The following is a 27,844-nucleotide window of genomic DNA, read 5'->3' as shown; positions in this document are numbered from 1 at the left end:
TTGGCACATCCAAGAGAAATATCTAAAGTATATGTAATCATTTTGGATTGAACAGTTTTGTACCCTTTTGGATTTGCATACAATTTTAGCATGGTTAGTTAGCTTTAACGAATTACAAAGCTGTGAATATTCATTCTTCTACCTTATTGACTGCATTTAGAATTGCAAGGCATTTCATTAGAGTAGAAAGGAGAATTGTGCTACTGTTTGAGTATATCCTGACAGATTAAAGCAACTTTGGAGAAAGCTGAAGAGCAAATGAAACATGGTGAAATTTAAATGAGGTGGGACTTCTCCCCAAATCTTTGTTAGCAATTTGTTGGTGTGAAATTGGTTTAGTTGAGAGTAAGTCAATGACTATATTTGTATACTTAAGTTCCCAATCATCTTTGCAAAGGCTGATCGAGATTAATGTTCTGATCGTGCTTTGTCTTTTGAAGGTTTATTTACTGGTCAGACTGTGGTGAACCAGCAGTGATTGAAAAAGCAGGAATGAATGGTGCTGACCGTCAGCAACTTGTTGCCAGAGAGATTCAGTGGCCAAGTGGCCTTGCACTTGGTAAGGAAATTTATATTCAAGGAGTCGGAAACTGCCTTTTTCACAGACAAATTGTTTAGACCTTTTGTGAACTTTATATCCACAGATCTTGTGAAAAGCTGCTTGTATTGGGTTGATTCAAAGTTGCACACATTATCAAGTGTAGGCCTGAATGGTCAGGATAGAAGAACAGTGCTGTGGTCACTGGAATTCCTCATTCATCCTTCTGCTGTCTCTGTCTTTGAGGTAATGTGTTTTATTTCCTATGTTTTGAAGTGTTAAGTCCTGGAGTTCTTGGTCACTGACTCGTGTTTAATACCATTATAGTACAAAAACATAGCTGCTAGGGCCATGTAGTGGGGGATTTCTTTTTAAAAATGTGGCCAGTCTAAAAACAAACTCTCTTCAAAAGACATAGCCAAAATTTATTTAAAACACAAATCATGTAAGACAGACGATACATTAATGTACAGACATTCAGAGGTCTCCAGGATTAGATAACTCTGGTTCAGAGCTGCAAAACCTTGCTAAAGATCTGAGGCACTTGGCTAAAATACAGAACAATTATATCTTGTTATCCTAAGATGCACCTTTTCATTAGCTTAAAATCAATTTCATTTAGTGTTCCTTTGTCAGTCCAGTCCAGTTTTTTTTTGACAAAGTACCTGTCAATTGCAATGTCAATACAATGATATCTCATTAGTCCATTCAATCCAGACATCTTTCCATTTTGGCTAAACCCACTTCCTGGTTGCTATGGAAGCTGTCTGTCGATGAACCTTTCCCACCGGCACATTGCCAAGACTGAGGTATGTGACTTCTGGGCCCTAGAAATGCACTCGTGTCTAGCCAATGTATGATGCTATAACGTCACAACATTTGTCCCAAAAACTTTACTTCTAATGCTTGCTTTTGCTGACTAATGGATTCCCAGCTTATAACTCTAACCTTCTGACCTTACCAAAACACTTTGCAGCATCTGCTCTTTTTGATTGAGACAAACAATACATTTGTATACTAAAATACATTCAATACTTTGATATACTTTAAAATCATTCATTCATTTTAATACTGTTACTACATTCACATATGAGCAAACATACTAACTTGTTATAAAGAGTCATTTAACTCCTAGCTATCCTGTCACAAGACTACATCTGTCTGTGAATCTCACTAGCTGATTTGAAATTTCCTTCTACAGGCTACAAGCCAAACTTTGATCTCAAACTAAATTGTTGGACTGGAATTCACTTGAGAATAATTGATTTTTTTTTTCTCTCCTCGTTTTGATCATGAATAAAATCTAATTGCATGGTCAGGAAGTGTACTGATTTGGATTTGACCATGGGTCACCTACTAATTTTGAGTAAAAATGGTTTTGTTCCAGGATAGTGTCTTCTGGACTGATGTGGAAAACAAAGCCATCTATGGAGCCAACAAGTATACAGGAGAAGACGTGGTGGTTTTGGCCTCTGACCTTCATGAGCCCCAAGACATCCTTGTCTACAATGAGCTGTTGCAACCATTTGGTAAGCTTGTAATTGAATCAGATTTAAATGTCTGAAAGGAAATCTTATCCTGCTCTATGACCCAGTAACATCATGGTGGAACTTCTAAATGTACTCATTTTCCTGCCCTAGTACCATGATACTGCTTGTGTTTCAATTCTTTTGGCTAACCGCACTGTATGATCCCAAAACAATTGGTTACCAATTTGAATTACATTTGATCTAGAGTATTTTCTTCACTGCCTTCCATCTCGTCAATGCCACTGTTTGTTGCATTAGGGCCAGTATCCCATTTCTCTCTTTCTCTCTCTCCCTGCCACCCCCCACCCCCCAAAAACATGTATCTAAAAACTGGGCTGATGTGTTTGACGTTTTAACTAATTTGGTATCAAAAGGAAACATTGCTTAACCAGTATGCTGATGGATTTTAATAAATGACAATAACAAATATAAGCTTTACAAAAGTGAACTAAATTTATTGAACTGCTTCAAAACCACAAGTGTTGGAGTAGCATACTTGCCAATAAACCAGTAATTATTATAACACATGCTGACTAATAATCACTCAGTCCATGTCTTTACTATATTGCTACCCCATTAAGCTCAAAACCGACCTTTGTTTGTTTGTTCGTTCCATGTCCTCATTGTAACCCAACCACAGAAAATTATTGTTTTCTCCAACTCAGTCTGAGATTTAAAATCGGACCCAATCACAGCTATCACTGATTTAAAATTGGTAAATGTGCCAAATGTGATTCCACAAATTTTTGCTGCTGTTCTGACTCCTACTTCATGTGCTGAGCAGACATGATGTTTGAAGCATTGCCCAACAGTTGGGCTGTGTAGCAATGAAGCTGTTACAAGAAATTGAGGCCCAATGTAAATATTCCTAATCATGCATCAGGATGTCATATACTTGTGATCATTTTACCAGTTACTGGTTGTCACTAGTGTCTGGGATGCTGGATAAAGCATATCTCCAGATACTGGAGAAATTAACAAATATCCAAATGCAGGATTTCCTGTGACTGGGTTTGGCCAGGCATGATGTTTCCTTTTGATGCCTAAATTCTGCAACATGGGGTGGGGAAGGAAAGGGAGAATAACTGAAATTTAAGACATGTGACTCTAAATTTATCCTCCATGTTCATCTTTGTGTTCACTGCAACATCATACAACCTTCAGACTTTCCAGTGTTGAAAATTTCAGAACCTATTTGGGCAGCCTTCTAGTTCCAATGTACATTTTGCTAATCCTTTTGATCTGTCACTTTAAGGGGAATAAATGTACTGCCTGTTCTATTTGCATGAATTAAATATTTATACATTTGCAGGTAAAAACTGGTGTGCCAGAAGCTTGCAGCATGGAGGTTGTGAATTCATGTGTCTTCCTGCTCCTTGGTTCAACAGTCAGTCACCTAAATACACCTGTGTGTGTCCAGCTGGAAAGGAACTAGAGTCAAATGGACAACAATGTAGACTGGGTAGGTATAAAATTTAAATAGTGCATATATTTAACAGCTTTATGGAATCTCTGCCTAATGGTGGAAGGGTATGGACCTCCTTTATCTAAAATTGAGTAGGAATTAATCCCTTTTAAAATGTTTTGCAACTAAAGTTGGGTTAATGGGCTGCAAGTCAGCAAGTGGTGCCTGCTATTACTAGATTTGGCCTTGTGTTTAATTACTACACGAATTTGGATGAGCAGTTGCTGTAAATGGGTGACTGAAAAAGGTGTCTAGGATTTAAACACCACCTTAACCAGTCACCTGGACCAGGAAGTTGGGGTAGTGAATTCTGTCGGCAGTGAAAAGTCAAAGGGCTGAGACTCCACCTTTGCAACTGGTGTCAGAGGTGATTTTACAATAGTAGTTTTGGTCTGCATCGAAGAGTACATGAATTAAAATGCCCATAATTATTGAAATGTTTGGTTCATATCTAATTTGAGGCAGCTATTTTTTTCTTTCCAAAGCTAATGGTGCTGTAGCAATATGTTGGACAGCATCAGATTTTCACTTGAGCTATACATCTCCCTTGTCTGAAGTTGTACAGTTTGCATGTGAGTGATTACAATTATTCTCGCTTCACACTGAAAGCAAATACTGGCCCAGTATGATTTTAGGATTGAGAATGTGATGTTTGTCTTTGGGTTCATGAGATTCTTGGTCTTCAAGTGCATGTGTACAATATTTAGATGTTGACTTTTTGCTGTAGAATGATGCAGCACAGGAGGATATTTGGTCCATTCTGTTTTGGTTCCATATTTGCGTTCCAGTGCTTCAATTGGAAAGCCATTTAGACTGTTAGTGTGTAGGAGAGAAACTAGTTGCAATTTGTTTTTTTAAAAAATCTAATTCTTGAAGATGAGAAATTGGATTGGGATAGATAAATAGGGTTTCTAGAGACCAAGGTGACGTCTACTGAAGTTTGGAGCCAGTTAGTTGTCTGCCATACTTGCCTCTAAATGAGCCAAGCAGATTTAAGGTGTGCTGATCACACCAGGCTGGCTCACTTTCATCTGCAACAATGGTGGGCAACCTGCAGCCCACACATGGCCCAAGGTTTTGAGTGCAGCTTGTGAGACATTTTGCCCATGCATAGGATTGCTACATTCCAGTGATTTCTGTCAGTAGTTTTTTTCCTACTGGCATGACTGAAGTTGTATGCAGATAAAGCAAGAACAAGTGAGGTGCATTCTGATTCAAAGTATAAATATCTCATTTTGCCATTTGACATAGTTCAATTATGCATATTTGGCATGTATTTAATTATATTCATGGGATAAAGGTTAATTTCAATCATGCAACCACTGAAATGGAGGGCAACTCATGCAGCTCACTAAAAAGCCTAGGTTGTCCATCACTGACCTGCAAGATTTAGACCCACTCAGCTAAAGTTCATCCCACTTGGCTCCAAATAAAAAATCAGTGCTTCGAAAGAGGTTTGGACAATCGACATGAAGCTTACTCATGACCCCCTCGGGAACCTTGTGCGCAAGGGGCATTGAGTGATGATGGTTATGCCTTATTGAGGAACTATATGCTTGTGGATTTAATAATTTGAGTTAAAAACTCTTCCATTTAGCACTTAGTTTTTCACTGCCAGACACTAGGTTGACCCAAAGGAACATCCATAGAAATTTGACTCCCTTTCATGCATGCAAGCTAACTTTTCTGTTAAAGCCTTTGTATTTGCCCGTGAACAGAACATAGACTAAATTGAGACTGTCAGTTAAGCTTTCAAAAAGCAACTGAGCTGCATGGTCAGGTAAATTTGCACTAATCTTTTATAATCGTTTTAAACTATTGGGCTTGGCTTGAGTCATGATTTGAGATTTTATTCTTTCAGCAACTGTCACAACTGCAGCTACACTAGTGTCTACCTTGTCCTCTGGTACTGCAAAACATCTGTCTACTGATCTCCATGCAACAGTCACCTCTCCTAGAGGTAATGCAAGTGTATCTATAATGTAAATAAGCAACTAGTTTTTAAAAAATTATAGCAGTATCAAGCCAGCATAGTTCAAACATTTGACTTTCAAGATTATTGCTGTATAATTGGTTACTTCCAAGATTATCAGCAGTATATAATGGTGCACTTTTAAAGATCTAAATCTACTGCTTAATCAAATGATTGGATTGGAGTGTTTGGAATATGTTTTCCAGTAGAATTCAAATATCACCTCTTATTTCCATACAGGGAGATATAGTAATGCTACATTTATTAAAGAGAACAAATCCAAGGGAGGTTCTGGGGCAGGTTGGGCTGCACTTGCTATTTGTAAGTATTTCAGTACAGAAATCAATGTTATAATTTTTAACCTGTTAATTTCTGCCTCATGTTTGACCAATTCTATACAGTTAGCTCCTGATTTGAAGGGTTATTGTTCTAAAGGTTCACTATAATTCTTAAACACAACAGCTAGTGATTTAAAGGTAAAGTTTGTGATTTAGAAAGTAACGCATGAAAACTTATTTCATCCCTCTGCCTAATTACGGATTTCTTTATTTCAGTACTTTTGACCATGGCTGGTGTAGCTGTCTATTCTAAATGGCAGGACTGGAAGAGGAAGACTCGACAAAGCATGTACTTTGAGAACCCAGTGTTTGAGCATGATTGATTGTGAAAGGCAAATAAATATCATTTTAAAAGTATCATCTTTTTTATTATAGTGGAACATTGACAGCATTTAAAAATGTGGCCCCACTACATTTCTCAATGTAAGGGTGGAATTTTCATGCAATAGGTGTTCAAATGATTTTGGTTTGAGCTAATCAGTTGCAAGTAACATTTGTGCCAGGCAAAGAACAGCAACAAATTCATATTTCCCCTAACACTCAATGGCATTATCACTGAATCCCCTACCACTGGCATTCTGGGGTCACCACTGACTAGAAACACAACTGGAGGCTGGGATGTCTGAGGTGAGTAATAGCTGACTCCCAAAACCTGTCTACCATCTGAAGTCAGCAGTGTGATGGAATAATCTCCATTTTTCCAGATGGGTGAGTGCAACTCCACTACCCAGGACAAAACAGCCTGCTTTATAGGCCATCCATACATCACCTTCAAATATTCACTCCCTCCACCACTGGCATGCAGAGCAAGCAGTGTAAACCATCTACAAGATGCACTGCAACCCTGAAGTTTCAAGAGTGTGCCCTTGTTTGAAGTTATCATGTGTGAGAACACATTCTGTTAGGTTCCCTGGCCAGGTTCCACACCATTAAGATTGCTACCTGTATTGTTGGTGTACCTACACTACATTGGCTCTAGTGGCTCAAGAAAGTGGCTCACTGCCATGTTCAATGGATAAGAAATGCTGACCTTGCTGGTGATTCTCACATCACAGCTTGTTTCACTGACCTTTTGTAATTCCCTGATTACAGTCCTCGATCAGGTATTTTCCACCCCCTCCTCCTGTCATGCAAGCAGGAAAACAAAAGCTGCCGTGAGGATTCCTGTATTCTGACTTGCAGACTTTAAATGGACAATGAGTCGAGGTTCAAAACCCAGCAGAGACGCATGAAATTATAGCAATGGGCAGACTCTGCTTCAACCAAAGAGTAATTGGTCTTTTGGCTCATGTCAAGCTTTGCTTCCTACAGGGCATCATCAGTGAAGATGCATTCCACCGCCTTTTTATTTTGATAACCATTCAATTGTGTACATCTCGCCTGCTGAGTGGAAACCCCTGTAGCATCCTGGTGATAGCAAAGGCCATTTGCTTCACATCATTGCTCTGATCAGTTTTGGCCAGTTCTGGTTTTCCCAGGTTGTGGGTGGCTTATCAATGAAGTCCATATCTGGACCCCTGTAACATTCATTGTCAGGACAGGGTTCCTATACATTGCAGACAGACTGCAAAGGTTTCTGCATGTTAACATTGAGCATCTGGGAAGCTCCCATGACTCCTATTTAATCATACTGCAAGACCCATCCAATGATTTGGCCCTGCCTGCTGAGCAGATCATAGGTAATGGTACCATTCTGTGTCACTCTACACATCAGGTGGAGAGGACTGCCTGGGTCAGTTGTGTGACCTGCAGTGTGAAGTGTAAGGATGATGGGCTTGTGCACTGAGGATTTTGCCCAGAGGCATATCCTACACTAAGGATCAGATAGTAATCATTTTTTGAAGTCATAAAGCAAATTGGATGTCAAGTGAAAGTATAACACAAGCTACTTGATTCTGAATTTAAAACTTTTCAGTACCTCAATTCCAGCCTTCGATGTCTTCGGTGATGCTGCATGTTGGCTATTCATCTTTCCAGCTATACAAGCAAGCAAAGGCTGTGATAGACACGTAAGAATCAAGCTAAGATGTGCATCAGGGAAGGGTTGCACTGGTGAGAGAATATGGAGCAAGAGCCTGCTCTAATAAGCAGACAAACAACCTGTATGATGTGTAGGTGGGTAATGAGGAAAGTGATATTCCATCCAGCTGAATAAATAAAAAGAATTGGGCTTGTGTAAAGGAAGTGGCACTTTGATCATTGGCCTCCCTCTGCACTTGGGGTCTTTCAGCCCATTGAGCCTGCACTGATGACAATCCCACCCAGGCCCATGTATATACCCTGCTAATCTTGCTGATACAGGGTCAATTCGCCTAACCCCCACATCTTTGGACTGGGGGAGGAAACCAGAGCAGTCACTAGGAGAACGTGCAAACTCTGCACACTCGCCCGAGACTGGAATTGAATCTGGTCCCTGGCTGAGGCAGCAGTGTGAACCACTACTGCCCATTTACCAGAGGACCTGTTAATTCTGTGTCTGAGTTTCCTCTTGCAGGCCATGCTAAATTCTCCCTCTATGTACCTGAACAGGTGCTGGAGTGTAGCAAGTAGGGGATTTTCACTAACTTCATTGCAGTGTTAATGTAAGCCTACTTGTGACACTGAATAACTTTAATTCATGAAACTGGCTTTCAACAAAGTACAGTATTGGGTTAAAGACCGCAGTTTGACTGTTTGCATCCTGTGATATGCTACAGCTAAGGTTACCATTTGGTACCTACCAGAGTTGGTTTAGTGTATGGTGTTGTAATCCCCTAGAAACCTTTAAAAAGTTTAGCAACATATTTCTCATGTTACAAGCAGTGGCAGTACCTGTACTATATGCAACCTATCTTTCCAGCTCTGCCTCCACCATGTAAGATTTTTTTTTTGCTTCCTACTTCCAGCCCTTGTGTCACATTCACCAGTAGATGTACTCTGTTCTTGGGCATAGTTAACACTGTCTATGAATCCTTTCCCTTAATCATGATTTGTTCTGATGGTGTAGGATTCCCAAAGCTTCCCTTTTCGACATGCTGCTGGGGTTCTGGCAACACTGAACAAGTAGCAGTGGGTTTTGCCTAGTCCACAATCCGTTACCCTTCCTATTTTCAACTTTCTGCTGTTTATTTGATGTTTTTAAGTTTCCTTTGTACTTTGATTTCTGTTCGGGCTGTTCCCCCTCCTTTTTGGGGAGCTGCCCCTTTTACTTTGTCCTGATTTAATCTGAGTTTGTTTATTTGGTTTGACCTAAAAAGAGGCCAACATAGTCAGCACCAGCATCTCCCTGAAGACTGCCAACCAGAGAGCTGTTCCAGGAAGCTTGTTTGTTTTTTTTTGTTTGGCAAATCGGAACACTGATCCACCTCCACTGTAATTAGTTTTTTTCGCTTCTCATCCCCCTGGGAACCTCGGATTATAGAGGCATTTCATGGCCATGCTAAATTGCCCCTTTTTTAATATTCCAAGATGAGAAAGTTGGGGAGACTAGCAGAGTAAATATGAGACGTTACAGGAATAGGGCCCAGGTGGGATACTCCAAGCAAAAAGTACTTTGCTAAATCAAAAGTATGAGTTGCTGTCTCTGGGCCATCCTCGCTATTCCTCTCCAATACACCAATTTTAATTTTGTCTCTTTGCAATTCCCTACCCCTTTCCTCACTAACTTCTCCATTTCTAATTTAGGCTTTCAGTGCTTGCTTTTTCAAATCAAATTTTTCTAACTTGTTGTTTTTTTCATTGGTTTCCCTTTTGAATTTCATTCCCTCCTTTTTCAATTTTTGCTAATTTGACCTGAAAATTAGTAGCAGCAGCACCCCTTTGTCCTTTGACAATCTCTGCTGCGCTAGCTCCTGATTTCAAATCGGTCCTTGATTCCTCTACCACAGGCTTCAAAGTAACCTTTTGTTAACTGTCCAAGGCACCAAGAGCTAAATCTGTTCTCTCTAGAAAAGTCTGAACATTCAAGGTAGCCATATTGATTTACACAGTGCACTAAAAATAAAATATTTTGTTTAAATTCTCAAGATTTTAACAAAACCATTTTTATGTCTCTGCATTTTGGGATTGCAGACAAGCTCCCAGTGTGTTACACTAGAGACTGATAACTATTTAAAAAGAAAGGAATTCAAGTGATAATGGAAAGAAAACTACTGGAGATTTCACTTACAGCAACATAATTCAAACATTAACAGGTATTTCATATAAAAAGGTCCATGCAACAAATAAGTCTCATAGCATTGTCAGAGAGCACTGGACCATCTGAAAGAACAGAAATGGGCCCTACACCGTCCGTGGGGTGGGGTGGGGGCAGGGGGGGGAGAGAACACTTGATTGAGAGGCTAGGAGAATGGGACATTTTTGGGGTGGGGGTTGTGCTACTCAAAATGGAAAGATGTCACGCCCTCCTTTCTGCCTGAGGCTCAAGCTGGCTGACCTTTCCCCTTTGCCCATGAACTCAACAGCCTCAAAATTGAGTCATGGTTGAAGTTGCCTTTAAGGGGCTAGGCCTCATCCCATGTAAAATTGTGGACAGGTTAGGGCTGGCAGATTGGCCCCCTGGGGAGTGTTATAGGCTCTCTTGCCTACAAGTCCACTAACTGGCGGCCATATATTTTTGCCCAAGGTATGTGGCATGTTTTGTTAGCAATCTCAAACTAAAACAAATGAATGAAGCACTCGAGAGGTATGCATAACTCCATCATAACTCAACGTTATAACATTCTCACTTTCTTGAGACTTTTTTTGGCCTGATTTATGCTCTGTAACTACAAGACTGAAAAAAGGATTTTTATTTTGTTAAGGATTGTCCACAAATCAGGAGTGTGATGGAATGCTTGCATAGGTGCAACTCCAACAACTCACAAGAAGTTTGATATCATCCAGGACAAAGCAGCCTACTTGATTGCAACCACATCCACTCCCTCCACCACCGATGCTCAGTAGCAGTAGCGTGTATTATCTACAAGATTCATTGCAGAAATTCACCCAAGGTCCTTAGACAGCACGTTCCAAACTAGCTGGTTCCATCTAGAGGGACAAGGAGAACAGGTTCATGGGAACACCTCCATCTGCAAGTTCCCCTCCAAGCTGCTCACCACCCTGACTTGGAAATATATCGTCATTCCTTCGCATTCGCTGGGTCAAAATCCTGGAATTCCTTCCCTAATGGCATTGTGGGTCAACTCACAGCCTATGGACTGCAGCGATTCAAGAAGGCAGCTCATCACCACCTTCTCAAGGGCAACTCAAGATGGGCAATAAATGCTGGCCAGTCAGTGATGCCCATGTCCCACAAATGAATTTTTAAAAAGTATTATGATTTAATTAGGGACCAGTATTTTTTAAATGATGAAATTTGAAATTCTAAACTTCAGAAAGAGAATAAAGCCACAAGATTCCACAATTTAAAAACAAACAGAAATATTATTCCTGTACAAGAGTCAACAAAACAAATAGTACTATCTATCTTATACTTCATCCGGAATTAATAAGAATTAAACATGAATTAACAAGTAAACTGTAGATTAATACATACAAGCAATTGCACATTAAAGGGCATATATAACTAAAAACAAATTCCATATATTTTTCTGGCAGCAACCCAGACATCAGTGATCAATGTGAGTCACAAAATACCTTCAAACACTGTTTTCTTCACAAGTGATTTCAGCTCCTCTCCTTTGAGGCATTAGCCTCCGAATGCCCTTCAACAGCAGCTCAAACTCAGCCTGGCTGTCCTTTTGTTTCTTCTGTCTGCCATTAGTAGTAAGGCAACAGGACTCAACTTAGAATGCCCCAATTACTGGTTACCTCCCAGTTTTTCAAGCCCTTCATCTGATACTGTATCCCACTGGATTGACTCGGCCTCACCCCATTTCTAATCACTGGAATAATCCCAGCTCCCTAGCTGTGCTGAGCAGATAACTATTGCTCATGGGGTTTTTTTTCCATGCCCCAGGTCTTCAGTTGCATGAAGAGGACAGCTGCCCTTCAACATCTCTGAGCTTTTTCCCACAGCCCAGCTCCCAGAAGTACTGGGCAGGCACCTGCTCTTCAGCTTCTTTTGCCTGGGCTAAAGGGGAGGTGATGGCATAGTGGCATTGTCACTGGACTATTAATCCCCACGGTAATGCTCTGGGGACCTGGGTTCGAATCCTATCATGGCAGATGGTGAAATTTGAATTCAATAAAAAAATTGGAATTGAAAGTCTAATGATGACTATGAAACTATTGCCAATTGTTATTAAAAACATATCTGGTTCACTAATGTCCTTTAAGGAAGGAAATCTGCCATCCTTACTTGGTCTGGCCTACATGTGACTCCAGATCCACATCAATGTGGTTGACTCTCAAATGCCCTCTGAAATGGAGGGCGGTTAGGGATGGACAATAAATGCTGGCCCAGCCCACATCCCATAAAACGAATAAATGAATCAATAATCTGCTCATTTGGGTTAATTTCTTGCCCAAAATCCCAATACCCTGAGCAAGTGTTTATGTCATGTCTCCAGGTCCCATGCTCAGGTTTTCCTGCCATCACCTAGACAGTCACACTACTGCCCCTGGCCAAGCCCTTCAGTTAAAAAAATTGCTTTAAACCGTCTTTGAGCATGTACAGTCTGTTTCTCTGCTATCCCTATGCTTGTGCCAGAGCTCTGGGGATGCTGGGAGTTGTAATCCTCTGCCTCATAAAAATATAGAGCGAATTTTAAAATATGCATTCCTTCACAAGAGCTTCCATCTCACTGAGGATCCTTCAAACCAATCCACATCAAACAACCTACTCAAAACTTTGCTGACAACAATCTATAACTTTCTAAAACAATTAATAACATTCTAAATAAAACAATCCACAATGTTCTAATAAAAAAGTCAAGTTGTTCTCTCTCCCAATGTTAATGGATCTTTAAAAAAATTCCAGGATTTGGTTTCGCATCATCCGTCACAAACTAATCAGTTCATTCTCAGACCACACCCTATCTCTGTACTAAGTTTTGTTGAAACCCGTCTGTTAGGTTTTGAGATATATTGGGTAGGATCTTGAGCCCACACTCTCCATCCACGAGATCGCCGGTGAGGTGGGGGGTTCAAGATCTGGCCAAGCCCAGAAATCGGAAATCTTCCCGGCAAGATCACGATATTCGAATGTCGCTGCCTCTTGCCACTGATGTTAACACATCGTGGCATGAACCTGATTTAAATAAATTTGAATCTAATTAAATGCCACCCTCGCCAGATTTCCCCCCTCCCCACCACGAGACTTTCATACCTCGCCGACTTGATGTTACATCAGTGATGTTTACAACAGGTTCACCCAACATGAACCTGTCGAGGGATCACTCCAGGGCTCAAAGATCACTATAGTCCCCGGGATAGAGGGATATGGTCAGGCAGTGCCCTGGCACTGCCCTCTGGCATTAACCCAGCACAGGTTGGCACTGCACTCAGTAGAGCCGTTTCCCAGCTGCCAGAGTGACGGCGCAAACCATGTTCACTTTTTTTCACAGTTAAAGGGACAAGAACTGGAGAGAAAACTGGCCAGTGGAGCTGGAACATTTCACACCAGTTTTCTCACCAGAACTGACACTGCCAAATTCTTGAAAGATTCCGCCTACTGTTTACAAACATACTAACAAACTGGAGCAAAAATACTACTTCTGCTCACTTTCAGTGACAGAGGTATTTAGAAATAAGGGCTAAAGTATAACAGCCATTGGATCCCAACCTGGCCATCCTGGGACTCAGAGATGTGGAACAATCAATGCTGCACCCAATGCAGGCTGTAATAGACCGAGAGCCATTCAATGCAGCTTTAACTATAAAGACTTCATTGCCAACAGAATATATATGAACATGTACAACAAGATAAGACTAGACTACAAGTGTAACGGCTCTTCTGGACTCCTGGGCTCCAACTGCCAGTCCGTCCTCAACCTGTGTTCCGCACCCTCTTCCCAATTGACTCAACTTCCCTTCGGAACGATCCATAGGATCATAGAATCATAGAAACCCTACAGCGCAGAAAGAGGCCATTGGGCCCATCGAGTCTGCACCGACCACAATCCCACCCGGGCCCCAACCCCATATCCCTACATATTTACCCGCTAATCCTCTATCCTGCGCATCTCAGGACACTAAGAGGCAATTTTAGCATAGCCAATCGACCTAACCTGCACATCTTTGGACTGTGAGAGGAAACCGGAGCACCCGGAGGAAACCAGTCCAAAGATGTGCAGGTTAGGTTGATTAACCATGCTTTAAAAAAAAATTGCCCCTTAGTGTTCTGAGATGCGTAGGTTAGAGGGATTAGTGGGTAAAATGGATGGGGGTAGGGCCTGAATGAGATTGTGGTCGGTGCAGACTCGATGGGCCAAATGGCCTCTTTCTGCACTGTAGGGTTTCTATGATTCTATTCTATAAACCCATGCAGACACGAGGAGAATGTGCAAACTCCACACAGACAGTGACCAGAGCCGGGAATCAAACCCAGGTCCCTGGAGCTGTGAAGCAGCAATGCTAACCACTGTGCTACCGTGCCGCCCATTAACCCAGCACAGGTTAATGGGCGGCACGGTAGCTGGTCACATGGTCACATGCCTCCCCCCCTTCCTTCAAGGGCCACGCTACTACACAGGCATTCAGCATCCAATTGCTCCTTTATTCTTCCTCTCCATCAACCACTGGCAGTGAACTGACATCAACAGTATCAGATACCATCAACCATCCGTGTGGACCATTAACTGTGGAGTTGTGATTGAAAAATTGGACAGGCAAAATCAGTGTAAAAATAATTTCATCACATTGAACTTTTATTCAGCAGGCTGGCTTCAATTCACAAAAGACTTTTAAAAAGCAAACTTTTTAAAAAGTGCCAGACGGTGAAACCTTTCCGGAGCTAATAATTTACCTGTGTATTGCAATCAAGGTTTTGACGTTTGATGCAACAGGTAAACATTCCACCTTAACAAAGATCTGATTATCAAAAGGCCAGCATGAATAACAATGCAGGAGTTGATTAGCAACTTTAACATCTTGTGTAACTTTTAAAAAACATTTTCCTGCAAATGCTGTTTAAATGTTTGTTCAACCTTCGAAGCTTTCCTTAGACAAACAAAGCTCCACTGCACTCTTTCTAACTTTATTAAGCAGTTTGCAGTAATTACAGGGAGGGAAAAAATTAGTGGAGCTGTCAGAAGGCAAAAATGTACTTCAATGGCCAAAAACAAATTGGCCAGAGCGCATAGTTCAATGATATCTCTCAGCTGTATCATTGAGCACGCAGCATATCAAAGTGAAAGTTGAAGGTGGTGAACTCAACTTGCAGACACTTGCTCTAGTTCCTTGAGAAACTGCACTGTGGGTGGTACAGTGGTTATCATTGCTGCCTCACAGTGCCAGGGACCCGGGTTCAATTCTGGTCTTGGGTAACTGTGTGTGTGGAGTTTACACGTTCTCCCCATGTCTGCGTGGGTTTTCTCCGGGTGCTCCAGTTTCCTCCTAGACTCCAAAGATGTGCAGGTTAGGTTGATTGGCCATGCTAAATTGACCCTTAGTGTCAGGGTAAATACATGGGGTTACAGGGATAGGGTCTGGGTGGGATTGTTATCGGTGTAGGCTGGATGGGCCGAATGACCTTCTTCTACATTATTGGAATTTTATTCTATTCTAATTCCTCCTGGCACTAAGCTGACCGTCTCAGACAAATATCCTGCTGCTTCGAGATGGTGAGCGGGCAGAAAGAAGGTCTGTAAAGTGCTGCCATTCTGAGAGTCAGCAATATTTGCCACTTGCACTGGGACCAATGTTATCATACCAGTGTTGGATCTGCAGCCCCGAGTATCGGGTGAATGGTTAATGCTATGACTGTTGCCACATTTTGAAAGTCCCAATTGAGTTGAAGATGAGAGGATACTATTCACCATGGCCTCTAACCTGTTGCCCAGTGCTGCAATGTGGGCTTCTGTGGAGGATCCCATGATGTTGCTGTGAGCTGATTGACCTTGTCCCCCAAATGGGAATATTGCGGACAAAATACATGCTCACAGAGGATAGGTAGGAAAGTGGATAGAAAGACACATAGGGCCTAAATTAAAAGAGCAGGGTGGTTTTGCTAGAACAATATAAAAATGATTGGATCACAGCTTTGGTATTGCATACAGTTCTGTTTTATTCATTCGTAGGACATGGGCACCTCTGGCTGGCCAGCATTTATTGCCCATCCCTGGTTGCCCATGGAGGGCAGTTGAGAGTCAACCACATTGCTGTGACTCTGGAGTCATATGTAGGCCAGACCAGGTAAGGACGGCAGATTTCCTTCCCTGAAAGGTTTTCTTCCCTAAAGGCCATTAGTGAACCAGATGGGTTTTTCCGACAGTCGATAATGGTTTCATGGTCATCAGTAGATTCTTAATTGCAGATATTTTTTTATTGAATTCAAATTCCGCCAGCTGCCATGACAGGATTCAAACCCAGGTCCCCAGAACAATAACTGAGTTTCTGGATTAATAGTGTAGCGATAATACCACTGGGCCATCGCCTCCCCAGAGGTCACTGCCACACAGTAAACATATGCTTGCATGAAAGAAAGTATGAGGATGTTACTATGAAGAATTTTGGCCATGAGGAAATATTGGATAGGCTGGGATTATTTTCTTTGAAGCACAGGAGGTTGAGGAGTTTTAATTGAGCTGTATAAAATTATGAGGACCTTAACAGAAAGGCCAGTAACCAACGTGCAGAGATTTGAGGTGATTGATAGAATGATTAGAGTTGAAGAGTTTTTTTTTCACTCTGACTGGTGGGGTGGGTTGGGATGTCAGGGTGTCTAAAACATATTGCCTGAAAGGGTAATGAAGAGACATAAATCCTCAAGACATTTATAAGACACTTAGCTTTGCACTTGTGCTGCCATAACCTACGTGGCTACAGACCAAGAACTAGAATGTGGGATGAAGCTGTTTAATGGCTTGTATGGACATCATGATAAAGGAAATGACCCTCTTCTGCTTCATAAATCATTCTGCTTCTCTCCAGTCCCTCTTTCTATATTTAAACTGAAAAAGTCCCACCACCAACAGGAGAAAGGAAGTAAGAAGAAAATTTTAAAAATTGAAATTTGCCAGGCATTTTAACGAACACAGTAATTTTCATGTATGATTCTATGATTCTATGATTTCTCTTCTTATGACCAAACTGTAATGAGGGCTCAGTAACAGATTTTTTAAAGTAATCTTTGACCACTGGGTGCATAATAGAGATAGTATATGGAAGTAAAGTTGCTCTTACTCTCAAGAATTTAATATTTACCTAACAATCGGGTGCGCTGTTCCCATACTCTACATATGCTTTCACCTGCACTATTTCACTTTTACATTGCACTAACATATAGGTGCAGAGGCGTGACCTTAAAGGAAATGGCACTTACTGTTTTCAATGACCCCAATTCTCAATTAACAACTGAAAGATATCAATATTTTCCAATATATCAATAGCATCTTTTGTTGCAATACTCAAAGTGTCAAAGAGTTCATCTTCACAATTGTGAAAGCAGTTAAATATTGACCAGATATAAGTCAAACAATAAAAAGCAATTGATGATGTTTAAATACCTCTTGCCTAGTTATTGACAGCATCTGAAGAATAAATTGTGAGTGTTTCTGACGTCTACACACACAAATACATGCACACACAAACAAAGAGTAATAGAGATATACAGCACGGAAATAGGCCCTTCGGCCCAACTCATCCATTCCGACTAGGTTTTCAAAACTTTATTAGTCTCACTTGCCTGCGTTTGGCCCATATCCCTCGAAACCTGTCCTCTCCATGTATCTGTCCAAATGTCTTTTGAGGTTCCAAGATTCCAGGTAAATACGGTAATGTGAACTTTGAAAGAAAGCTGCATTGACCAAATATGAATTACCACAATGAAGTATGTGGACGCTTTGGCACATTAATTCTAGATAAATGCATGATTTGAAGAGCATAACAACATTTTCTGGAGGGACTTCAGAAGGCTAGTTAATCAATACCAAATGATATACAACTGTCTATAATTTCTGGTTGCGAAAACAGATATTTTATTTTTCCTAAAAATGTGCCCTTCCATTCTTAATTTATGTTACTACATGTTTTTATTCAAATGTAATTCAATTTGCAGCTGACATTTAAATAGTGATCCCAGCATCACTTCATGGGAGTGACCGGTCACCACCTGCCATGTTGCCTGCCCCGGGAAGAATGGTGTCCTGCCCCAGGGAAAATGATGTCCATTGAGAATTGGTTGGCATGTTCAAAATTGTGGGCCCGGATGCTTCCATCTTGGGCCTCCCAAAGTGGGTTTGCTCAGTGTCAGGAGAGGAGAATTCAGCCCCTGGTGAGTGGTTAGTAAATTAACTGCAGGCTGTTGCCAGGACTATCAACTTTCTGATTTTTTTTTAACTTACTGGTTCATTATTTTGACAAGCTATATACACACACTAATGAAACATATTTTCCATAATTATAATAGTTTTCTTTTAGTAACTGACATTGTCTTTTTGAAGTAAGATGGAGATCCTTAGGTGTGTGCCAAAATTGTTCCATTACCTCTCTAAATTTTACCATTCTCCCACACAGAAAAAATTATAAATCAATGCTGCAACTCATTGTCATGATGATGTGGCATGTGCACGTGTAATATTAAACTTTATTTCCATTGGTTGGTCAATTAAATGTTTAACTGCTTTCAAAGTACTTTAAGAAAAAGCAAAGGCATTAAGGTAAGATGGCTGCCACAGGTCAGCTGGCATGCCTGGTATCACAAGTCGGTCAGCTTCTAGAAGTTTCCAATATGGATTACAATTAAGACATGTCAAGGCAACCACCTATGAAATTTTACATCTGCTGATATCAATAATTACTTCAAAGATGAACTAAACCGGACTGGCTCTCATCGTTTGCAATTCTATAAATCTACATTTAAGACACAGACAGAAAATCTACTGGAACAATGGCTACATAGAAGTTGTTCTTCATAGCTTATCACAGGAAAGAATAATCCATTCAGAAGTGATGGCTCAGTTATTAAAGAAACTAGTCACATGGACCATAAAACAATAGCCAAGATCTCTCTAGACATGAGATCATAGAATTACAGAATCATAGAATTCCTATAGTACAGAAGGAGGCCATTCAGCCCAATGAGCCTGCACTGTCAACAATCCCACCCTATTCCCGTAACCCCACATAATCAATTATTTACTGTGGAATGCCCAACTTACTATGGGGACAGAGGCCATGTGACCAAAATAACCATTTGGAATGTCTTTAATTACAACATGCACACTCTAAAAACAGTCGAAAAGAAATCTGCCACTGGAACATCAACGCCATCTCTCTCGCTCCCTTCTCTCTCAAGTTCAAGTTCCTATCTCTGATACATTTTGGAATCCACCACAGAGATAGAGAATTTCAATTCAGAGGAACTTTAGGCACAATTGCGTTAAATCTTGGGAAAAGACGGATTAGATTAAAAAAAGAGACTGTCTCCTTAAATTGCAGTTTACTTTGCCCCCAACTCCATTGGAATTTCAAGATCACAATGAAGAAAATCTGCCTTAGCCATGGATGCCAGCGAAGGCCTCATAAACAGTGTACTCCTGGGACATATGTTTATCTTTTAAAATATATTTATAACATTACCTGGTTGGATTTTGAGCTCAATAAAAGTAACCCCTTTGTATTTAAACTGAAGAAAGCCTGTCGGACTGAGTTATTTGCAATTAGCATGTAAATGGTTAAGTACATACACTGAATTAATACCTTCATCCTTAGAAATTACAAAAACTTCTGTTACGGTCAATCAAAGAGTGTGAAAGAAAGATCAAGTCCTGGCACATGTCCTCACTGGCCATGCCATCTTTCATAACTTTATGACTACTGAGTATTAGTTCATCATCGGAATGATAAGTTAATTCTTCAGAACGTACGTGTTTTGACTCTGTCTCTTCCCAGAGAGAAATTGTACTTTAATTTGCTATAATTTTAGTATAATCTACTTTTGTTGCTTAAAATTGTGTTTTATGGTATGGGACTGTTGCCTTACAGATATTAACCTGTGCCTAACTGCTGTAACATATGTCGTGGTTAAAATGTCAAATTGTTTGGTTATCTTGCATACAATTTATTTGTGAAAGTTAAAATTGCCCTATTCTCATAAAAAGTCTTAGTTGACTTTAAGTGCATCCTCGGCTGCAATAATCAAAGCTGATATTTAGTAGATGTCCATCACTAATTTAATCCTTTCATCATTCCTTATTAATCACACCCTTTCATGTTCATCTAAGCATACCCACAAAGTGTAATGCATACATAAATCATCAGACTCATGAAAGGTTTCTGAAAATGCCACTCAGATAATTTACTTTGGAGTTTTTTTGTATTCATTCATGGGACATGTGTGTCACTGACTGGCCAGCATTTATTGCCCATCCCTAGTTGGCCTTGGTCAGAGGGCAGTTAAGAGTCAACCATATTGCTGCAGATCTGGAGTCACATGTAGGGCCAGACCGGGTAAAGACGGCAGATTTCCTTCCCAAAAGGACTTCAGTGAACCAGATGGGTTTTTTCTGACAATCGACAATGGTTTCATGGTCATCAGTAGATTCTTAATTCCAGATTTTTTTTATTGAATTCAAACTCTACCATCTGCCGTGGCGAGGTCCCCAGAACATTAGCTGAGTTTCTGGATTAATATTCTAGCGATAATACCACCAGGGAATTGCAATGGGTAAATATAAAATCTAAGTACTGTGCATTCTGGAAATCTGAAATGAAGGTGACAAATGCTGGAACTACTCAGCAGATCAGACAGCATCTGAGAAGAGAAACAGTTTTAACCTGCTGGATTTTTATGGAGTCAGGAAGACTCCAGGGATCTTCAAAAATGCTGGGTGGGACCTGAATGTGGAGGTCCCTCCCCCATTTCTAACAATTTTTACAGGTGTGAGTAAAGGAGCAGGGCATGATGCACAAATGAGGGAAACCTAAACTTAGCGGGGCCATTTGAACTCAGCGCTGAGTTCACACAAACCTCATTTTGGCTGTTGCAAGGGCTTTAACCCACAGTGTGGGAGTCAGAAATTTATGTAGTAGACATAAACCTTCTTGAAGATCACATAAGTTCTGATTAACTGTCATGGGGTGAAGTTATATAACTCACCAGCTCTTTAAGACTAAAAAAATAGAACAGGCCGCAAGTATCAGCGAAAGATTAAGAACATTCTGCTGTATTGCTTTGAATGAAAGACCAAGTTGTATAGCATCTGTTCTTGCAATGTTAAAAGTTGTTTGTTGATATTTCCATAAGGACTCTTTGGGCCCGATTTTGCCATCAGGTTGCGCCCATTTTCAGGTGCGAAAACTTGGTAAAGTCGGGCATGAGGCAAGTCGCATGATCCACACCCACCTCCACGCCGGTTCCCCCTTTAACAAGGTCCGAAAATGGCCTTGATGGGGACTGCACCCGAAACGCCCAAATTTACCGGCACTTCCCCCTTTGCCATCGCCCATCCAGATTCAACCTGAAACAGACATGTTCTACAAAAGTCCGATTCGGGCACTCCAGTTAGTGAGGAGATAAGTGCCGAGTGTCCGATGGCTCTCTGCTTGAGATCGGTGGGATGCGGGGGGAAAGGTCTGCTGCCACTCTGTCTGTGATCAGTGAGGAGAAGGGGGGATCCGCTGCCACTCTGCCTGAGATCGGTGGGGAGGAAGGGGGAGGGGCCCACGATTGGTCTGAGTGGCAGAGGGGGTGGGAGATAATGGGGTCAGTAATGTTGTGGGGCTGGGGCAATGTCTGTGGGGGTCAGGGGGAGGCATTATCTGGCCCGCGAGCGTTGTGACAGGGTAGCAGCATTCTATCATTTTTTTTCTGCGCATGCGCAGTTGGAGGCGCCAATCGGAGCACGTTAAGCCCCACCCAGAGGCTTCTGCTGCGCGATTCAGAATTGCTAATATTTTTTCAGACAGAGTGCGAATGGGGGCACCTGAGAATGGGTCTAAAAGTCGGATCTGAAATACTCCCAGTTTCAAGTCCATCCAGCACTTAGAATCAAAATGGTAAAATAGGGCCCTTTATGAGTGCTCAGCTGATTTCCCAAGACGACAAATATCTCAGCAGAGGGTGGTTCTGAGTTCACAGTTTGATTGCCAGGTTAAAGAGATGATTAAATGATAGCTGTTCTTGATGTAAGATATACATAGAAGTTCGTTTGTATTTACAAGAGATTAGCACTTGAGATTTTTAAAAAATAATCTTTGAATAGGCTTTTATGAAAGGAGTTTTTTGATACTCAAGTCTATATAGTGAGAGCTCTATTATATTTTTAGAGCTTTATTTTATTTAATCTCCACATGTGTCCTGAGGTCTGCCCAGGGAAAATACTGGGTGCGTTTGCATGACTTAAGGGAGTACAATGGGCCATGAAGAGTTGGTGGAGGTGGGGGGAAGGGGGTGTGGGCATGAGTTAACATTGGGATATAAAGGTCCATGGTGGTTGATTTGGGGTCATGAGCTGGCAAGGAGGGTACAAGAGTCAAAGGGTGTGGATGGGGTGTTGAAGACCATGGGCCTAATTTTACCATCGCGCTGCGCCCATTTTCAGGTGTGAAAACTTGGTAAAGTCGGGCGTGAGATGAGTAGCGTGATCCACGTCCACCTCCGTGCCGGTTTCCCCTTTACCAAGTCCCGAAAATGGCCGCGATCGAGACTGCGCCCAAAATGGGTACGACAGCCATTTAAATGCATTCGCATGCATTTAAATTGACTTGATGGGCTGCACACCCAAGTTTACCGGAAATTCCCCTTTTACCACCACATTCGCCCATCCAGAATCAGAGTGAATTCAGACACTCCGTCAGTGAGGGTTAGTGAGGAGGTAAGTGCCCAGCGTCCGATGCCTCTCTGCTTGAGATCGGTGGGGGGGGGGGCGAAGGTGGGTCCAATGGCTCTCTGCTTGAGATCGGTGTGGGGGAACTGGATCTGATAGCTCTCTGCTTGAGATCGGTGGGGGGGAAGAATGGGGAGGGGCCCATGATCAGTTTGGGTGCCGGGGGGGTGGGAGAATAAGGGGGTTAGTAATGTTGTGGGGGTGGGGCAATGTCTGTGGGGGCCAGAGGAAGGCATTATCCAGCCCAGGAGGGATCTGGCAGGGGAGCAGCGTTCGATCATTTTTTTTCTGCACATGCGCAGTTGGAGACGCCGATCGAAGCTGCAGGATTTTGAGTGCATTAAGCCCCGCCCACAGGCTTGTGCAGTGCGATTCAGACTCGCTGATATTTTTGCAGGTAGAGTGTGTATGGGGGTGTCTGAAAACGGGTCTAAAAGTCGGATCTAAAACACTCCCCAGTTTCAAGTCCACCTGGCACTTAGAATCAAAATGGTAAAATAGGACCCGATATCTAATTTTATAATAGAACATGAACAAAGTCCCAGAGAGCCAAGATGGATCAGTGAAAGCGGGGAAGGGCAGGAAAAACAAATGGATATATCTGTAATAGGATGTAGGGCAGAGATTAAATGACAAAATGTTTCATGTTACTAAGGCTAAATAGAATGGTAACCGATATAGTAAATGAAGAAATGATGGGCAGGATTTTATGGCCTCGCTCAGGCGAGACCAGAAATTCCTACCTGAGGTCCACAGAGATTTCCCTTGTTGGATTTCACCCGCGCCCCGATTCCGTGGCGGGCGAGGTGGCAGCGTTCCGGCTGATGTGTCGAGATGAGGTATGAATAGCCATTTCATAGAACTCCTACATTGAAGAAAGAGACCATTCGGCCCATCGAGTCTACACCGACTCTCCAACAGAGCATTCTACCCAAGCCCTATACCTATAACCCCATGTATTTACACCACTAATCCCCCTAACTTACACATCTTGGAACACTAAGGGGCAATTTAGCATGGCCAATCCATCTACCTTGCACATCTTTGGACTACGGGAGGAAATTGGTGCACCCAGAGGAAACCCACGCAGACGTCGGGGGAACATGCAAACTCCACACAGTCACCCAAGGCTGGAATTGAACCTGGGTCTTTGGTGCTGAGAGGCAGCAGTGCTAACCACTGTGCCACTGTGCTGCCCCACAATGAGATATTGTTCCTTAAGCTTACATTGAGCTTCATTGGAATACTGTGACAGGCCATGGACAGGAAGGTCACAGAGTGAACAAGGTGGAAAATTAAAATGAAAAGCAACAAAGCTTGGGGTCACATTTGCAAACTGAGCAAAGCAGTCACCCAGTTTACATTTGGTCTCTCCAGTGTAGAGGAGACCACATTATGAGCAGCAAATACAGTAGACTAAATTGGAAGAAGTACAAGTGAATCAAGTGTGTGGTGTCTGGATGGTGAAGAGAGAGGAGGTAAAAGCATAGGTGTTGCATCTCATGTGCTTGCATGGAAAGGTGTCATTGGAAAGGGGGGAGATGTTGGGAGTGACTGAGTATTGAACCAGGGTGTTGTGGAGAGAATGGTCCTCTCAGAATACTGAAAGCAAAGGGTGGGAAAGATGTGTTTAGTGGCATCACACTGGAGGTAGTGGTCAGCATGGCTTTCCTCCAGGTGCTCTGATTTCCTTCCACAGTCCGAAAGACATGCTAAATTCTTCCTCAGTATACTCAAACAGGCCCCGGAGTGCGGCGACTAGGGGATTTTCACAGTAAGCACATTGCAATGTTAATGTAAGCCTACTTGTGACACGAATAAATAAACTTTAAATGGCAGGGAATCATCTGTTGAATGCGGAGGTTGGTGGGGTGCAAGGTGAGTACAAGGGGAACCCCATCATGATTCTAGGAGGGAGGGGAAGGAGTGAGCAGATGTGCATGAAATAGAGGTGAAGGTAAGAGAATGGTTAAAATCTGGGACAAAGTCAATGCAATTTGATTTATTATTGTCTCATGTATTAGTATACAGTGAAAAGTATTGTTTCTTGCACGCTATATAGACAAAGCATACCATTCATAGAGAAGGAAATGAGACAGTGCAGAATGTAATGTTACAGTCATAGCTAGGGTATAGAGAAAGATCAACTTAGTGCGAGGTAGGTCCATTCAAAAGTCTGATGGCAACAGGGAAGAAGATGTTCTTGAGTCAGTTGGTACCTGACCTCAGATTTTTGTATCCTTTTCCCGACTTGTTCCCGACGGAAGAAGGTGGAAAAGAGTATGTCCGGGTGCATGGCGTCCTTAATTATGCTAGCTGTTTTTCCAAGGCAGCGGGAAGTGTAGACAGAGTCAATGGATGGGAGGCTGGTTTGCGTGATGGACTGGTCTTCATTCATGACCCTTTGTAGTTCCTTGCGGTCTTGGGAAAAGCAGGAGCCATACCAAGCTGTGATACAACTAGGAAGAATGCTTTCTATGATGCAGCTGTATAGGTTGGTGAGAGTCTTAGCTGACATGCCAAATTTCCTTAGTTTTCTGAGAAAGCAGAGGCGTTGGTGGGCTTTCTTAACTATAGTGTTGGCATGGGGGGACCAGGACAGGTTGTTGGTGATCTGGACACCTAAAAACTTGAAGCTCTCGACCCTTTCTACTTTGTCCCTGTTGATGTAGACAGGGGCATGTTCTCCTTTACACTGCCTGAGGTCGATGACAATCTCCTTCATTTTGTTGACATTGAGGGAGAGATTATTGTCATCGCACCAGTTCACCAGATTCTCTATCTCATTCCTGTACTCTGTCTCGTCATTGTTTGAGATCCGACCCACTATGGTGGTGTCGTCAGCAAACTTGAAAATCGAATTGGAGGGGAATTTGGCCACACAGTCATAGGTGTATAAGGAGTATAGTAGGGGGCTGAGAACACAGCCTTGTGGGGCACGAGGATCCCGGTGATGATCCCAATATTCAGGTTCTTAGAATCTTAGAAACCCTACAGCACAGAGAAAGGCCATTCGGCCCATCGAGTCTGCACCGACCACAATCCCACCCAGACCCTACCCCCATATCCCTACATATTTACCCACTAATCCCTCTAACCTACGCATCCCAGGACACTAAGGGCAATTTTAGCATGGCCAATCAACCTAACCCGCACATCTTTGACCAGATCACCCGGAGGAAACCCACGCAGACACGAAGAGAATGTGCAAACTCCACACAGACAGTGACCCAAGCCGGGAATCGAACCCAGGTCCCTGGAGCTGTGAAGCAGCAGTGCTAACCACTGTGCTACCCTGCCGCCCCTTTACATACATCAAGTAACACTCTGAGCTGCTTCAATACAGTCAAAGAAACATTACAGATATTTTACAATGGTCTTACAAATGTTACAAAGTTATTTTAAATGTTGACGACATGGAAAAAGTTGCACTCCGAGGTACTTCAGTACAAACGTCAAAAAGACGTGCAACTGGGATACATGTGATATTCACTCAAGTGACAGTAGCGTTCTCTATCAGTCCGAGTACATTCAAAAAAAAAGGGGGACTGCATTTAATGAACCTTTCATATGCAATAATTGGTGAGATCGGTTAACTCTATTCAGCTGATCACTGTTAGTCCTACTCCAATCAGCGACAGATCCAGATTTAACCTATAATGAGTTAATAGGGTAATTTGATTCGGGGGCACTCATTGTGCAGTCCGTTATTTCGGACTATAGAGGCAATGTGGTTATAAAAACAAGTCGCTGCGGTGGCTCACTATATGTTTTTGTCCATCTTAGTATAGTTAGGTTAGCGGATAAAGGGATTACGCTATTACTAGCGTTTTTGCTTTAACGAGTGATATGATTCCTTTTCGCGTAGCCTTGTTGCTACAGTTAGTAGTATGTTTAAATCCGAACAGATTCGCGTATGGTGAGTAGCAATTGTTTCCCAGCTGTGGAATTTAATCTATGGAAATAGGGTGGGCGTAATTTATAAGCATCATGTTATGTCCTAAAACACTGAATTGAAAAGGCGATATCTATAAAGATTAATTACTTTTCCTTCTGTAAAACTAATACAAGTACTGAAGCATCTCTTTTATATTCACATTAACAACTGTAAGAATTCCTGCCTTAAAAGCTTTGCAATTTAATCGCCCGTCCACAGAACAAAACGAGTCGTGGCTTTTCACAGTGAATACTAATCCTTGTTTAGAATGTGCTTTTTCAGTTCACCCTCACCACCTATTCAGCCAAAAGCTGGTGGTAACCAACACTTATTACAGCTGAGTAATTTTTAGTTATGCATTCTACATTTATTTTTGATCAGATTGTGTTTAGCCAACTTCCAGTTTTGTATATAGTTGCCAAAGTGTAGATTACATGTGTGGGTTTCAGAAATGGCGATGGCCTGAGCACTCTAATAGTGGTATAAGATTTTAATTGTAAATTTAATTTTAATATTTACCAGGCTGGAGTAATAGTAAGTACCCATTTGTAATTTCACTAGGAGTCATGCTCAATGGTCTGAGATTATTTAGCCAAACTATGAAGAATGAAATGGTACTTGCCATTTGTTGGTCTAATACTAAACTGTAAAGTTACAGGGAACAAGGCTGGAGTTGGTCTTGTTTCTGAAACAAATCAACCTTGGCTTGGTGATGCTGATGAGGCAAAATTGGGGATTCCTGTTCCCCCCTCCAATGATTAGACAATTTCAGTTGGTACCACAGAACTGCCACCAATGTGTGATCCTGATTTCCCATTGTGCTAATCGACACTCGCCTCTGAGCGAACATCACTTTAAGCAGGTTGTGATCATTATCCTATTACTGTGAGACTTTGCTCTGTGTGCAAATTGGAAGCTGCATTTTCTATAATATGGCTGCTATATTTTGTGCATAAAATGCTTTCTGACTATCTTCTAGTTGGAAAGACACTAAATGCAATTTCTGGTCATGTTATGGATTGCTCATCTCTGGCCTAATGGGTATCTATTTTCTACCTTGGGAGTAGTTCCAACCCAACTGGTAAAATTAAATAAAATTATTGCAATCCAGTAGATTGTTTTGGCTTGTGTGGATGTAAGCACTTTGGATTACTC

At 41.8% G+C, this 27,844-nt stretch overlaps 2 protein-coding genes across 2 annotated transcripts in view; both read left to right on the top strand.

Annotated features, from left to right (window-relative positions):
- The window catches only part of LOC144494657 (low-density lipoprotein receptor-related protein 1-like), an 84,071-nt gene extending 77,879 nt beyond the window's left edge, over nucleotides 1–6,192 (top strand). The window contains exons 62-68 of the mRNA XM_078213861.1: nucleotides 441–559; nucleotides 645–784; nucleotides 1,926–2,067; nucleotides 3,380–3,529; nucleotides 5,394–5,492; nucleotides 5,745–5,825; nucleotides 6,059–6,192. Of these exons, the coding sequence (XP_078069987.1) occupies nucleotides 441–559; nucleotides 645–784; nucleotides 1,926–2,067; nucleotides 3,380–3,529; nucleotides 5,394–5,492; nucleotides 5,745–5,825; nucleotides 6,059–6,165 (838 nt within the window). The 3' untranslated portion in view covers nucleotides 6,166–6,192. The remainder of the gene's footprint in view (nucleotides 1–440; nucleotides 560–644; nucleotides 785–1,925; nucleotides 2,068–3,379; nucleotides 3,530–5,393; nucleotides 5,493–5,744; nucleotides 5,826–6,058) is intronic.
- A 19,976-nt stretch (nucleotides 6,193–26,168) lies between these two features.
- LOC144494656 (uncharacterized) overlaps nucleotides 26,169–27,844 on the top strand; it is a 46,918-nt gene continuing 45,242 nt past the window's right edge. Inside the window, exon 1 of the mRNA XM_078213860.1 lies at nucleotides 26,169–26,198. Coding sequence (XP_078069986.1) covers nucleotides 26,169–26,198 — 30 coding nt within the window. The remainder of the gene's footprint in view (nucleotides 26,199–27,844) is intronic.

This window comes from Mustelus asterias, chromosome 6, assembly GCF_964213995.1.
Source record: "Mustelus asterias chromosome 6, sMusAst1.hap1.1, whole genome shotgun sequence".
Classification (NCBI taxonomy): domain Eukaryota; kingdom Metazoa; phylum Chordata; class Chondrichthyes; order Carcharhiniformes; family Triakidae; genus Mustelus; species Mustelus asterias.
Note: the sequence above shows the minus strand (reverse complement) of the source record. Positions and strands in the feature narration are given on the sequence as shown.